The following is a 16,371-nucleotide window of genomic DNA, read 5'->3' on the forward strand; positions in this document are numbered from 1 at the left end:
ATATATGTATTCACAGCATACAGAGGGGAATCCCACATCAGGATTTGGGAGAGGAAAGTGGTAGAGGTGTTAGAAAAGGAATTAAAGGGGTCAGTTTGGTGTAGATTTGATCAAAACATATATGTATGTGTGAATGTTGAATAAAATATTTTTCAGAAGTAAAAAAAAAGCATAAAATACTGCCTTAATTAATTTTTAATTGTTGTAACAAAGCACCATGACCAAGGAAACTTATAGAAGAGTTCACTGTGATATCCACAGTGACCTTTTATGTCAAGAAGCATGGCAGCAGACAGTTAGACATGGTAATGGAGTAGTAAGGACTTACATCTTGAGATACAGCTACAAGACTAAAAGAGGTAACTGGGAATGGTGTTGGCTTTAGAAGTCTCAGAGACTGTCCCCAATGACAAAGGCCATACCCTCTAATCCTTCTAAACAGTCCTATCAACTAGGGATCAAATATTCAAGTATATGAAACTATGTGGGCCACTGGTGTTCAAACCAACACAAATTCTTGCGTCTCTCTTTATTGGCACAATCTAGGGTTACTGCACTAACAAGATCTAGAGCCCTGCAGACATACTACTGATGATCTGGCTTGCACTCGCCTCTCCAAATGGCCCTTTTAAACACTCCATTCACTAGTTAAAAGGAGGCTCTAATGGGTGCTCCCATCTGACTCATGGTATATTTTTTTTTAAGTAATTGCTTGCTTTGCTTGGGAATATATGAGTAATTCTGTAGCTGATGTTTAGTGTTATGTTTCCCAGCAGCTAGAGCAAATAAAAGCGACTTGATTCCCTGATTTTCCCACAGGTTTAAGCCTTTACCATGTTACTCTAGGTCAATCGAGTTCTCTGTTTCTTCACCAGCATTGTCAGCCAAGTCCAGGTTTTGCAGAATGTGGGGTGGCCTTAGAAGACAAGAACTTAGGATACTAATAAGGTTTTTAACTGTTAAAACCCTTGTCCTCCATGTGAATGTCTCTTCTGCATTTAAAATGATTGCTGGAAGACTTCAGGGAGAGGAAGAAAGGGTGACAAATTGATAAGAATGATATGAACTTTCGGGACACCTTTGACTTCATTCCGTGAAAACTAAGTTACGAAGGACATTATGTTTCTGTGTACTTTTAATATCAAAAATCAAGAAGGATTTCAATTTGCATCAGGTGAATAATTTTAACAGCCTTTCAAAATGTACAAGTGCCTCCGGGAAGACTTTTGGACTCTTATATTGTAAATGATGTTTTTGTACTTTCTGTATTCCCATTGAACACATAACAAATTCACCTGTAAGATCCAAACATGACCTTTAAGGATAATCTCACCGAACTAAGCTTTCTGTATATTTATGAGTCATATTTCTGCATAATATAAACAAAATGCTTGTACCTCCCACCTTTACTATACAGCCTGGTTAGAAACAGCCTCCACACATGGTTAGGCACTTCTGTACTTTTTCTGCAGAAGTGCTCTGGTACTACATATTTTATTTGGTTTTGTGTGTTTGGAGGATTTAGGTTACTTAGCAACTGAAAAAAAAAAGAAGAAAGGAAGGAAGGAAGGAAGTAAAAAAGATGAAACCTAGGAAAATTTCAAAGAAAATATATTGCTAGATGTTAAATTACCTAGTTGAAAGTTGAAAGCTTGTGGAGTTAAATATTAACTAAATTTCATAATGACAAAGACAAATTTGTTTCAACAAAATATTGCATATTCCAAATTTCTCTGACAATATGTAAAAGATAAAATCACTCCTAGTGAGAAAATGCCTGGTAAATGGGAGTTTGTTTGTTTTTACCTGAACATCTGGTAACCAAGCAGTTTAAATATTAATTGCAGATTTACATTTAAATTCATAGGAAAGAAGACTTCATACATTAATTAAGATTATAATTACATTCCTAACTTTTGTGTGTGGACATGGTAGGACATATGTCATCTTTCTTGGTGTTATAAACCCTGTCTGAAAGTACAATAAATTTGATTCTATGTGACCATTTCACAATGACTGAAGTCCAGTTCCCATATTCTCAAGTCCAAAGTGATGTGATTTCTCTCACCAATCTGAGTCTGAATTATTTGAATCATTTTCTATTGTGAGCCATAAAAACATGCCTAAATGTTCCTTTTTTGCATTTCTACAACCTGAGCACCAGTTTGGTTTAAAAAATAAAATTTAACAGCCTTTAATTTGTCATGTGGCTCTGATTCTGTGTGTTCTTTATTGCCCCCATATATTTATCGAAGTGAAACATAAAGTGGTTGTAATAATGGGGAATTTAAAGTAGCTTTTGCACATGAGCGGTAATGCTAACTAATACGGAGAATAGAGGCTGAATGTAAATTCCCAGGATTTCTGTTTCTTATGAAGCTTTTGTGAAACTAAGTGAGGGTTGTTTGTGGCTTGGAACAATAGTCACGTGAAAGTACGGTGAACTTGATAGGCAGAATGGAAATGAAAGAGAATTGTCAATTGCGTGCAGCCCTAATCCTCATATGTTTATTTAACTTTCAAGCTGCCATATAATATTTAGATCATAAAACCCACAAAGTTTGAGCCGTGGACTTTTCATGCTCAAATATACCCACTCAGAGCTAACCCAAGTTTCTACAACAAAAATCTATCAGTTGTTGTGGAGCCCTTTCCTTTCTGTCTCTTGAATTGTGTCTCTCTTCCCTTCCCCTGGACACTGGGCTTAGGCCTCCACCGGCACTGTTCAACCATGTTACTTTCAGCAGTACAAATCCTCCAGCCCATGGCTTCATTCCTAAACTAACCTGCCTGGAAAATAAAGCTGCCCATGTCACTGCACTGATCATAAACGTCTCTCAGCTTTGTGTCGATCATAACCTTTAACTCTGACATACATGCTCTGAAATAGGGCCCACCCAACTGTTAGTCCAACTTCAGCATGTTTCTATGACCTACTGAACTGCCACAGAAAGCCAGAACCCAACTCTTTGTTTCCAATGTTTTCTATGAATTATCCATAGGCTACCTCTTTTCAAGCCTTTTGGATTCATTGAAGCCAAATTAGTTGAGTCATTTAAGAACTCTCACACAATACTTATATTTCATTAGCTAACATTATAGTTATTATTTTATATGCCCACCTGTACTTTTGCATCATTCTTCATAGTTTGAACATAATATAACATGGACAATTGCACTTGCTTATTTAGAAACTAACTCAGTAGCATGTGGAGGTGAATGGTCCTATGGAATACTTATTGGTGAATAAACAAACTATTGACTGAGTCCTGAAACACTGAGAAAAGGAGCTGACACAAATATGTTGTCCCTACCAATTCTAGAAAACTAATTCCAAAATATGGCACAGAACTTGTGATCAAAATACATCCAATGAATGTGTAAAATTATCAAGGAATTAGCACAAATATTATGTTCTTAAAGGGTTGTCTTCAGGGCATCTTATATAAACCAATATTTTCTTCTCATCATAAATCAGATGGTAATATTATCAAAATGAGTCAACAGGGAAATACTTCAAAATTTACATAACTTCAGCCAGGGTTTCCATGAACTGGAACATAGACACAAGTCTGCAGGTTTCAATAGACTACTCATTCTTCTTTACATTTTTTCACATATGTGATACCAGTCCATAAATTATAAAAATGTTCTCTAGGGAAAAGGAAGAGTTTACAGTAACAAGATCCTACGAAATATGACTACAACTTTGTTCTTCCACTTACTGGCTTGCATATGGTTGGTACAAGTAAGCTTATATAAATTTGGTAGGCAAATAAAACCTACCTATGTGAGCCAAAATATTTCTGAGTGTGTCTAGACAATGTAAGATTATTTTCATATTCTGTAACTTTGTGTGGGAAATGTTATTTTAATAGACCATAATAGTAAGCTCAACATTAGCTTACATGCTACATTTCAAAGCAAGGGTTATTCAATAAATTGGTGACACCTTTGCAGAATATTGTCTTGTAAGTGCTTTGAAATCTAATAAAAAGCATATCAATATTTATAAGAAAAACAGGAGAAATTCATGTATAAATATATTCACATACTATATCAAAATTTCAACATTGCTTTGATATGTGAAAATGTAAGCATCATTTTCATCTATATTTTCTTTTCATTAAAGACACATTCCATATCAGAAATATGAATAATTAAAAATTGAATTCATTCATAAGAAAGAATTTTAATGTATTTTAGGTAATATAAAAATCTAGTGAAACTCTGTAATGTTACAGTAAGTGATCATACATTTAATTACCTGGTACAAAGAGTCAAATATATAATAATTGAATGACAGAAAAGAAAATATAATATTACTTTAAGAATTGATACAGAGTTTTTAATATCTTTCTTTTAGCTTCTGGAAATTATCTTTCTTGCTTAGTGCTTTCAGACTATATCATGATTTCCAAATACTGCTTATATGAGAAAATATATTATCTGTTAAAACAATAATTCTTCTTGTAAATGTTAGCTTTATGTTAGTGATTTTTTTTTTCTTCAAGACTGGGTTTCTCCGTAGCTTTTGGTTCCTGTCCTGGAACTAGCTCTTATAGACAAGGCTGGCCTCGAACTCACAGAGATCCACCTGCCTCTGCCTCCCGCCAGCACTGCCCGGCATGAGTAGGTTTTCTTTATTATGCTTTGAATTGTTTCCATTTGTAAAGAACACATAGCTACCTGTATAAATGTTCAACTTAGTTCATATTGATCTCTTTTCTGCCATGAAAATTTCAGAGCATTGCTATTTTTTTCTCCCTATGGTTATAGAGTTGATAGTTCAATGTCAAGTTGCTTAAGACACAAATATTATAAGTATTAAATCCACTTTTAAAAGTCCAATCAACTAACACATGCAAAAGTCAAGACTATGCATGGCTCTGTAAAATCAGCACATCCCTGCAATCCCTACAGAAGCTGTTAGGCAATTTGTCACTAACAAACAAACTTTGAAATTATGTGATCATCCATTGTGTTTTTGATATCACATGCCCTCAAATGTTGCCTCTTTTCCATAAGATCCAAATGTTGTTTAGTTTTATGTCAACTTGACACAAACTAGAATTATCTGAGAAGATGAGCTCTCAATTGAGAATCTCCATAAGATACGCCTATAAGCAAGTCTGTAGCAAATTTCCCTAAACTGTGATTAATGTGGGAGGGCCCAGACCACTGTACATGGTGTCACACCCCCACCCCCAGTAAAGTTATCCTGGGGGAAAAAGAAAGCAGGCTGACCAAGACAGAGAGAGCAAGCCAGTAAGTCAGCTTCTACTTCAGTTCCTGCCTCCCATGTTGAGTTCCTGTCCTGACTTCCTTCAGTGATGAAGTGTGATGGGGAAGTGTGTGCAAAATAAACCCTTTCTTCCTTAAACTGCTTATAGTCCAGGTGCTGTGTTACAGCAGTAGAAACCCTAACAAAGATATAAGGCAAGGTAGCGTTGGACTAACTTTCCAGTCTCTTCGAATATGATGATTCTAAGCTGCTTCTTTCCTTTTGCAGAATGAAGAACAAATTTTGGTATTTTGAGTTTGGCACATCTGAGACCTTCTCAGCCACCTGCAAGAAGCTACATGAATCTGTAGAAATAGAAGTAAGAAAAAAATATATTCACTTTTTGTAACAGTAAAAACTGTCTTGTGTTTGCTTTCTTGGTGTTGTGGTGTGACCCCTATTAAGAAATACACTTTTAGCAATACATATAGATTTACTCAAGATTCTAAAATATGACATTTGTTACTCATAAGGAATGTATCACTGTCTGATACATTTATTATGTATCATATCATATAAAAAGAGATCTATAATGCAACTTTGGAAATCAGGGTTTACTGTGCATAACAAGAAGAAAATGATGCAAGAATAAAAATATAGTTGAAGAAAATGAAAAAAAAATTGCAAAAGAAAAGCCCACTTACATTTTCAGGAATGATTATTTCATAACTTTAAGATTCAGTGCACTAATAGTCTCCTTAGTTTCACAGGCAAATGTTAAAATATATCCTTTCCCGTTCCATTTCAATCATTAGCTAGGTTTCTCAGTGCTCAAGGTTGCTATTCCCCATTACAGATAAAGGATATGACAGCCCCAAGAAAGAGAGCAAAAATAAGAAAAAAATATGTTAGAAAGACCCGAAACAAATAGGTCTACCAAAAATATCTAGATATTGCAGCATTCAAATATGTTAAGACATACTCTAAAAGGAAATGATCTAATGAGAGATTCTTACAAATTAAAGAAAAGTTTTATTTTGTATGAATAGTGAGGACAAAACAAAGAGACAGAATTGTGGCAAAAATCCTTAATAACTTTCTGATATAAATACAAAAATATTGGCTTTACCACTTTTAAGTTTTAAAACAAATATACAAATTATCCCCTATTACCAATGTTTTAAGTGGTACATTTGCAAGTAATAATTGTGAACCGAAGTGAAATTGTCTAAGACACAACTCATACCTACACTTAACTTTTTTTCCCTGTTTTTTATTTTTTTATTTTTTGGTTTCTCAAGACAGGGTCTCTCTGTGTGACTCTGGTTGTCCTGAAACTAGCTTCATAGCTCAGGCTGTCTGAAAACCCAGAGCTCAGCCTGCCTCTTCCTTCCAAGAGCTGGCATTAAAGCTGTCATGAGTGTCTTTTCTGTACTAATTGCTAATAGTTCTACTTTATGAGTGACAGATACTATGTTTTAGACTCTTAGGTAAATTCTGTATTTACAAGTTCATAATGTCCTGGCTAGGCTCTACAAAAGCCCAATTTTGTAATTTACTGTTGGTGACAATATTAATTACTGATATTCTCAATATAATATTTTTTTGTGTTTATTTCTCATCATGATTAGAGAATGAGAGTAAATATTAGATGTAGACTAAATAGTTAAGGAAAAGAAAAACTTCACAATTGTATGAAATCATAACAATCACAGAAGGTAAGAATTAAGGTCTGTCCTATATGTTGTGTGCTTTTGTGTACATTTATATATGTATCTGTGTGTATTATATGTATGTAATCAGGAGTATTTCTAATATAAAATATATTATTAATAATGCATGCTATTTTTAATCATATGTAGTGTTATAGTATATATAGTTTTTTGTGTTAAGATTACTTTGTGCTTTACTGTCTTGTACGTATGCTATAGATGTATACATATTCATGTATATGTGTACAAAAATCAGAGGTAGATAGAGAGTCCTCCTCTATCACTGTCCATCATATTTTATTGAGAAGGAGTCTACCTTATTTTATTGAGAAAGAGTCCCACTTGCGGCCCAGCAAGCTTTAGAACTCTGCCTTTCTTTGCCTCCACAGTCCTGGAATAAAAGTACACACGGTGCATGCAGCTTATCCCATGCTTGCAGGGAACAGAAACTCCAGAAATCATGCTCATGAAGCAAGCACTTTGCTCCCTGAGCCATCATCTTTTCATCCCCTAATGAATTATTAGATACGTCGTCTTTATTTATCTACACATAAATTTATTTTTAAATTATACTACACTTTAATTTCAAACTCAACAATGCATAGAACTGCTTTATATTGTAGATGCTAAACAGTTTTGCTCTCAAAAAGAAATCTGTGCTCAAAGGAAATCTGTTGCAGAGACCAGACTAAGACGTTCTGTAGTGTAACTGGAGGCCCGAGCCTTCCTGAGTCTCTGCTGCTTGGTGCCTCTCCCTGAGCACAGACTGAAAGTTTCAATCCATAGGGCAATATTCTGTGTATTGTCACAAATCACAAAATTTTCTAAAAGGTTTCATTAAATAGCAATGAGAATGTAAATGACAATAATTGTAGAAAACATTGATTTTTAAAGTCCTAAATACAGCTAAAATTAGTGTTATTCTTTCATAATGACATTTTATCAGGACAGGGACTGTTCAGGATACTCAAGAAATCTGAACCAGAACTAATTTACTTAGCTTTGCATCCTGCTTCTCCATGTTTTCCTCGTCTAGCTTCTGGTTCTGAATTCCTGGCTTATTCAAGGAACGACTACTATAGCATTTATAAATTGGAGTCAGTACTGTGTGTTCTCTACATTATACCGTTGTATACCATGTGTGCGTATGTGTGTGTGTGTGTTTGTGTGTGTGTGTGTGTGTGACTATCCATGCCAAGCGTGCTTTTCTGCTCACATTTTAATGAATCCAGTCTATCATATTAGCAGAATATGACTTTCTACCCTCAAGGTTACTTCATAATTAAATATAAGAAATCAGCAGTTCGGAAATTTGATTCTGCTTGCTATTGCTTCCTATGTGGCCTAGAATCACACCAACTATGGTTTGAAAAATGTCTAATGAGGAATAAACCATAGTAGTAACAACAGAACCTCAAGCCATGGTTATATGTTTTACTGGCTGCTCCTTCAGAAACAAGTCATTTGCTGTGCGAATGTTTCCACCACTGTGCTCTTCCTGCAGGGAGCTCCTTCCGAATGGAGTAAATGTTTGGGATGGAATGAATAGGCTGGGAAAGTGCTTCATAATAACTCTAAAATACATGGATTATTAAAGTTTACCTCATGTCTGCTACCAACAAGGCACCTGCATCATCTGGTTCAGTCTTTATACACATAGTATGAATCAAAGATTTACTATAAAATCTTCATTGTATACCTAAATATTTAAACAACTTAGAAGAAAAATACATTATTGCCAGAATAATTAAATATATGGAAACAAATCAATGCTATATTCATGTAAATGTAAAGGGTGAGATACTGATTTAAAAATTGGTAGTCTCAATTTAAAAAAATCTCAATCATCTTCTAACTTTATTACAAAAGGCAAAAATATAAATAAAATGACAACTTGCAAAATTGTCAAGAAAAACGTCAATCGTCAAGTTTGCATTGCTGTGTTTTGGAGGAGGGATAAAGGTGGTTCCAAAACCTCAGTCGGTGCCTGAGATTAGAACCAGCAGGCACATAGGTTTGCTCTTTTTCTCCATGTACCCAAGTCAAGGAGAGAATGAGAATGCCCCGTCCTTAGGACATTCAGTCTTTTTTGGGGTGTTAATGAGACTAGGAAGATAGTAAATGTTAAGGTCAAGAATTTGGTTTCATCCCCCAATACTGAGATTTTTCAAAAATAATTCAGTAATATCAAGAATTAACAAATGCAAGAGCTTTCCAGACAAATAACATGATGTCAAAGCAAACAGAGAAAGGTGGCCTGGGATGGAGAACTAGAGAAACTAAGCCACTCATAGACACCAATTTATTTAAACACAGCATCCTGCACTTGGAGGAACAACTGTCTCTCCAGGACTCCTTGACAGTTGCAGGTTGCTAGTGTCAGAGAATGGTCAACCCACCTCCTTCAAGCCCCACACGGTGTTGACTGGGGGGGGGGGGGGACGCGCATGCTAGGCCACGCTGTTGTGTCTCCATTGTCTCACCTAACTCAGCGAGTTCAATTAGGCAGAAGAAAGACCTTGCAGCACACGCTCCCCGCTCCTCTTTTCTGCAGATGAACAAAGGAATCTTCCTTCACTAATTCTGAAAGTAACTTGTCACAGCAGGGTCCTAAGGCCTAGTCACATAATTGTCTTAGTGTACTACCTGCTGAGTTCAATATCGAGTGGAAATGGAAGCCAGGCCCCGGCTCCAGCTTATTTCACAATTCTTCTGTTATTTAAATGATTTTAGTCAGTTTGGGGGAAGCCAGACCTTTATAAATTAACAGCAGGGAAATACCAAAGGTGTCAGATTGCATATTTATCATCTTTTTCGTGTAATACTTAAATATGTATTAAGAAGTGACTGACATAAATTAGGCAGTTTTCAGAAGCCACAGGCCGTGGCTTGTAGAGGACCCCCTTCTGCTTGACATTTCATCCTTGTCAAAGATCAAATTATTTTAATTTAGGCTGCAAATTATAAGGAATGAAGACTTCTTTGTGGGAATTCCCTGTGGTAATCTGACTTTTGTTGTTACTGCTGCTTGTCAGTGTGCAAAAGATATAATATGCATGCAAATAAGGTTAAAAAATATGTACTATCTAATTATCCAGCCAGTGCGTTCCACTTGAAGACAGTGGGAGGCCTGACACACAGTATGTGTTTGATTCATTGAGGCCTGCAGGGTATTTACACAAGATTACTTTTAATTATGAAATTAATATCTGTTTATCTAGAATATATAGCGGTGAGCGAGTATACACAGGAGCAGAATTCTTTAGTAAAAAGAAATAAATGATCTTAATTTAATACATAAAAAGGAAGGAAAGGACCTTGTTTCTGTAAAAAGTGAATCATGTCATTCAGAGCAGGGTCCTCTTCAGTGAACCAAACTGAATGTGAATTTAGCTCTTTTTCCAGAATTGTTTCTTCCACACCAGAGTGGGCTTTTGGTGAAGCACTTTATCTCATTGCTTTGTTACTTTGGTGAACATGATGCAGACCTGGCTTCAGAAAGATGAGGCAAATGTGGGAGAGAGACAGGATTCAGTTTGTTTTATTATGGCTTCTGTGGCATCGTGATTTCCATGAGAATTAAAGTTGGTGTTTAAGTTACTGACGACTTAATTATAGTAGGTGACTGTAGTAACCCTTTGATGAGATATTGTTAGAGACAAGTGAAATGCTTATTCCTAAGAGGGTACTTTGAAAAAAATTTCAAATGTTATCTCTTCCCTTACAGACATATAATAGAAAATGGAGGAATGATTTTTGAGATAATTATAATGTTTATCATTTTGGAAAATCTAAAGCAAAAAAAATGTAAGCAAGTTGTCCCTTAAACACTGCAGAAGAGGGCGTTGGAAACATAGTTCAGTGGTTAAAACACTTACTGCTCTTCCAGAGATCCCGAGTTAGATTTCCAGTGCCCATGTTACTCAGGGCAGAGCATCTGGACCCCTGGCACATGGGCTGGGCCCCATGGACACCCGCACTTACACGAGTAATACATATGTTCAGGTAACAGACTAACCTCACAATCTTCCACATATATCTATCAACAATTAAGTTTAAAAATTCTAAAACCTCACCACTTTGGCTACCCAAATTACAGTTGGTGTCCACAGTTACTTTTGATATGTAATGTGGTTACTTATTACAAGGCAAAAAAATAAAATAAAATAAAAATCTGTCATGTTTCCTTAGTTGGCTTGAGAAAGTGCTTCACCTGCCAACTCCCTCACTCAAATTTTCCCATCTTCCACATTTTTCTGGGCAGCTGAGCCTATCTTCACTTTGGATGAGCTTAGAACCTGAGCTCATCTCTTTCTCCAAAGCAACGGGGCTCTCTGTGATCACTTTTTGCTACTGACTTCGTTTTTCCTTCATAAATGTCTATCAAGCCATTTCACTGGAAGAAGAAGACGGAGAAGGAGGAGGAGGAGGAGGAGGAGGAGGAGGAGGAGGAGGAGGAAGGAAAGGAAAAAAAAACAAACTAAACTAAGCCAAGTGTAGAGGCATGAAGATCAGGAGTTCAAATTCAAATCCATTATTCAAAAGAGGCAATGATCACAAAAATGTCCCCATTCCTAAACTTGTCCTCGTTGGCTCACAATTTGCATATTGGAGTTAAAGAAACATGAGGATGTTTCTCTGCCAAAGATTTGCTGTAAAGCTGATGAGGTTTGTCCATTTTTAATAATTATGAATGGTAACAAGTTAATGTTCTTGCATTTTTCTTCTCTGTATTGACATGAATTTAAATAGCTTTATTAAAAGACAAGGAAGTAAATAAGCAATCAAAAATAAATTCTCTCTCTCTCTTTCCCCAGTGTGATGGAGTACAGATAGATTTAATAAACATCTCTCTGGAAGGAATTGCAATTTTGAATATACCGAGCATGCATGGAGGGTCTAATCTCTGGGGAGAATCTAAAAAAAAGAGAAGCCATCGACGGATCGAGAAAAAAGGCTCTGACAAAAGACCCACACTCACAGATGCCAAAGAGCTGAAGTTTGCAAGTCAAGGTAAGCTTCCCTAAGATTGTATGCTAAGTTGCTTATTACTCTTCCTCTAAAGGCTACCTTAAACAAAAGCCTACAGATACCTATATAGGATTAAATTACCACGGATCTAAAAATCATACGTATTATTTATGTTTTACTTCTTTCCTCGTCTTTCTTTGATGAGAGATTTTTTTTTTCCACAGAAAAGAAAATGTAAAAGTAAAATAGAAAACACCTTACACTGAGCTCTTCTGGAATTGGTGTGTTCTTGTCAATAGTTAAGTGGCTGTACCAAGGACCCAGCTGTTTTGTCAAAGACTTTGTTTGCTCTTGTCTCTTCAGTCAAGATATAATACTGAAATCATTTTGCATTAAGTTGCCATTCCAAGTAACATATATATGAAAAGGCTTTGCTATCACACAATGTGTTTTTACCTGCTGCTGCTGTTTTTCAGAAAGTTTACATCAACCATTAAAAGACCCAAGAAACAGGGAGCAAGGATTACCAAGACAGGATCCATGGCTATAGGAATATACACTTCAACTCCATTATAATATAATTTATTTTGTGACATGGCAACTTTTCTTGATAGATGCTATAATCAAAGACACAAAAGTGGAGCTAATAATCATAGTTCATGTAATATTTTAACTTCAAAAACATGCCTAATATTATTAACAGCACGAAGCATAAAGAACATTAGTTACTACATGCATGAGTACTACCCAACTCCCCAAATTCTGCAACTCTAGGTAGCTAAAGAAAGAGGAGTACCGTGAATTTGAACCCACCATTGGCTTAATAATGGGTTCTATAGAGTCAGACTCTATCAAATAAATAATACATAAATATAAATTCTGCTGTCTCAGTATTGTGAAAGCACATGATGAGGAGGTTGTAGCATTAAAGCCTCAAAAGAAGATCAGTAATATATGAAATAGTTGGTAGATGTGGTATTTCCTTCTGTACCTAGCTCTAGTTTAAGTTTTGGGCAATGACTTCTGCTAGAGAAAACAGTATCACAAAGTGGCAGAGGTTGAGGGAAAGAGTGTCACGCTCCCCCACAAGACAAACCATAACCTGCTGGTGACAGGAAGTTTGAACAGCAAACCAATTAAAGCATTCTATAATAAGAATTCAGTACAACCATAACAGATGACATAAAATGGAATTTTGGAGAATAAATAAACAGAAAAATCTGCAGTTTTTCTCCATGAATGAGTAGGAAATATGTACAAATATTATTTTGTATAAATGTTGGCATGAATATTGCATCTATACCAGATACCAATCCAAATGAGTAGGCTTTTAAGATTGATGGTAAAAGTTCTAATTATTCAATTATCTGAGGACCTCAGTAAGATCAAGCTAAAAAAAATCCATTAATTATCTAAATTGCGTTTTCTCATAGAGTACAATGTACTCATTGTTTTTTAAGTTAGAAATACTTTTGCTACGCATATATATTTTATACATGTGGGGATTTTCAGGCTTCTTGATTAGTTTGTTATTGTAGTCCAGTACACAGTGTGCTCTTCACACCTCTCTGTTCCTGAAACCCAGGCTGATTTCAGGGCTCAGCTGACTCCATTCACTCCTGAGCTCTGAGAGTTCCGGGGCTCCCAACTGTGCTCTCCCCCAGGCAGATGTGTGGAAAGGCAACCCTCTCGCTCTTCATAGAACTCTTCGACACATACTGCTTGCTTGGCCTCAGAACTGCCCACCAGAAGCTTTTAAGATTGTGTGCTTGTAATAAAGCCACCAGAAACCAGACACAACTATTCTCACAGACCTGTTGCGAAGGGAAGATTCTCTTATACCTGTTTCTCCCTTCCCATTGTGGAACCGTCATAGCCAGGTTCCTAAACACAAGGAGAAAGGAGTGTGTGGGAACACGTGGAGGTAATTTATCTGGCTTCAGTGCGGTCAGGCCTTTTTCACTGTCACGGTCGCTGTGAACTCACTTCCGTCTGAAAAACATTGTTTCTTTGTAGTCATCCAGCAACTTTGGCTCCAGTGCCTTCTGTGCCGTCACCTGCAATGATCTCGGAGACGAAGAAAGAAGAGAGTGGGAGACAGTTGTTCCCATTCAGGGTCTAGGGCTCTGCAATCATTTTTTCTCTCCTCTTTGGCCAGCTGTGGTTCTCTGTGTTGGTCACAATTTACTGCAAACATAAGCTTCCGCAGGTGAGGTTTGAGAGATACAGTGACTTAGGGATAGAAGTCCGCGTTGTATTTTGAATAGCTGTAGTGACATTTTGAACCCAGATCAACCATTTTTATACGCATAAAATACCTAAGTGAAGCGGTGGAAAACTGATGGCTGTGACATTTTCAGCTGGGAAACAGTTCATTATAAAGTGCTCAAACGCTTCGTACAGGTTCCGCTCTGTGCAAACGGACGAGAAGCATCAGCCGGATTTCTCCTGTGGCTTTTGGAAGTGATACTTGTTTTTCTTAACTTTAGAAAGAGTTTTGAATGCCAGGAGGCATGAAGGAGTATATCAGTACGTTCATATAATATAAAGAAATTACTACTTGATAAAAAAGAGTTGAGAAAAAGCTTGCATGTATTTAAAACATATTTAAAGAACTATCATAAAATCAAAGTGCAAGGCTGGGTTTGGTGCATGAACGCTGAGTTACTCTTCCCGACTGCCCATGATGGGAAACTCCAGGCCGTTCCCTGGCTTGCAATCTTCGAGAGCACTCATGGGATCAAAATATTTTCTGTCGGTGTTTTGGTTGGGAATTCTGCTGCTGACTTAATTCAGAGTCGAACAAAATTATAAGTAATTTGCTTAATTATATTATCATTCCGTCGAGACACGGTGAACTATTCGGATACAATTCTAAAACATGCACTCACATTCCCCTCATTAAGCAGACATTTTCTTTATGTGTGTTTATAAATACAAATGAGCGTGTTAAACATGGGCGGCATTGCCTGTAAGCGAAACTATAAAGCAGGCCACGCTATCGTCCATGCTCCTGCCCTTGATACTTAATCTTCCCATGTCTGTGCAGCTGCTGAGTTCATCTGCACCATCCCCTCTTCTAAATTAACCTGAGAGAGATGTCTAATAAATTCACTCACATTAATGTATAAATGACTGATTGCAGACAAAGAGAGAGGTATTTGCATTTTAAAAGACATAAAGGCCTTCAGCTAAAACATTATTTTTCATCCTGCGTTTTACTGAGTTATAGCTGTGATTCTTCAGCAGTTCTTAAAGACTTAGTTCAATACCATTGCAGTATTTTGGGACAAATAAAAAGCAAACTTTAATAGAAATAAAGTACATTATTTCTATTCAAAATTGTTTCCCACGTTAACTATTCTCCAATTATGAATGGACAGATACTTTGCATGGTCTTCCTATTCTTTCTTTCATTTCTTGCCTTCTCCATCAGAATAGATAAGTAGGTAGACTTCACAGAGAGCTAGATTCACAGAGAGAAACACGAGACCCCGCACACACTAATTTACATATGCACACACATAAATAAATGACAAAATGTTAAAGAATCTATTCTGCAGCGATCATTTAAAAATAATATGTCTCTGAATATTTCTTGGAGGAAATGTAAATATCTGTACACACTATCACCATAGTGCATGCATAGGAACCACTGCAATCAGAAGATCACACATTCCAAAACTTAAGTTGGTCACAAGATCCAAATGATGCAAAGCTACCAGTGGAAGCAACAACAGACAACACCAGTATTTAAAGGAAAGAGAATATTGGTTGGTAATAGCCCTTGGGCTGGTAAAGAAATTGGGTTATTTAACGATTTCCAGCAAATAATAAGCTTATTCTCATTCATATACCAAATATGTGACCATCAGGGTGGATTTGATTTAAGCATGTTCATGATTAAACTTCTTGTAAGGAGCCAGGCATAAAACTGAAAATGTTAGTTTAGAGCACAATGAAACAAAACTGAGCAAACTGAAGTAGGAGTGAAAGTCTGAACCAGGCAGCAAATTGTATTCCATACATCTGCATGGACAGAGTTGAAAAACAATCTTGTTTTATGGCTGTCTTTGACCAGAATGTGAGAAGGAGTAGGTTATGGCAAACAGTCTCCTATATACCTGCAATGATATTCAGACAATATATAGCTGGAAATATATCAAAAGGCATTCTTGAAAAGCATTTGTAACCAAAGTGTGAGAGACCTCACAAGGAACTGAGTTATTTTAGTTCTATCATATTTATTTGGATGGGCAGTGTTAGTCATGATGTTACCAGGAAGACAATGGTAATTACAGATGGCTGAGGCTCAACACAGAAACTTTTTGTTCATTCATTACATATCTATGCATCAGAACAGTCTCAATATCATACCAACAAAATAAAATATTAAAAGTGATGTGGGATTGCCTCTGTGTGCTGTTATTACCTTTAATAAACAAAGAAACTGCTTTGGACCTA

At 36.4% G+C, this 16,371-nt stretch overlaps 1 protein-coding gene across 4 annotated transcripts in view; it reads left to right on the forward strand.

Annotated features, from left to right (window-relative positions):
* The window catches only part of Dgkb (diacylglycerol kinase beta), a 590,490-nt gene that overhangs the window by 409,744 nt on the left and 164,375 nt on the right, over window positions 1-16,371 (forward strand). For all 4 annotated transcript variants that reach the window (XM_050158720.1, XM_050158722.1, XM_050158719.1 and 1 more), the window contains 2 exons: window positions 5,513-5,603; window positions 11,754-11,949. In XM_050158720.1, coding sequence (XP_050014677.1) covers window positions 5,513-5,603; window positions 11,754-11,949 — 287 coding nt within the window. The remainder of the gene's footprint in view (window positions 1-5,512; window positions 5,604-11,753; window positions 11,950-16,371) is intronic.

This window comes from Alexandromys fortis, unplaced genomic scaffold (genome assembly GCF_014885135.2).
Source record: "Alexandromys fortis isolate MF-2015 unplaced genomic scaffold, M_Fortis_MF-2015_v1.1 scaffold_101, whole genome shotgun sequence".
Classification (NCBI taxonomy): domain Eukaryota; kingdom Metazoa; phylum Chordata; class Mammalia; order Rodentia; family Cricetidae; genus Alexandromys; species Alexandromys fortis.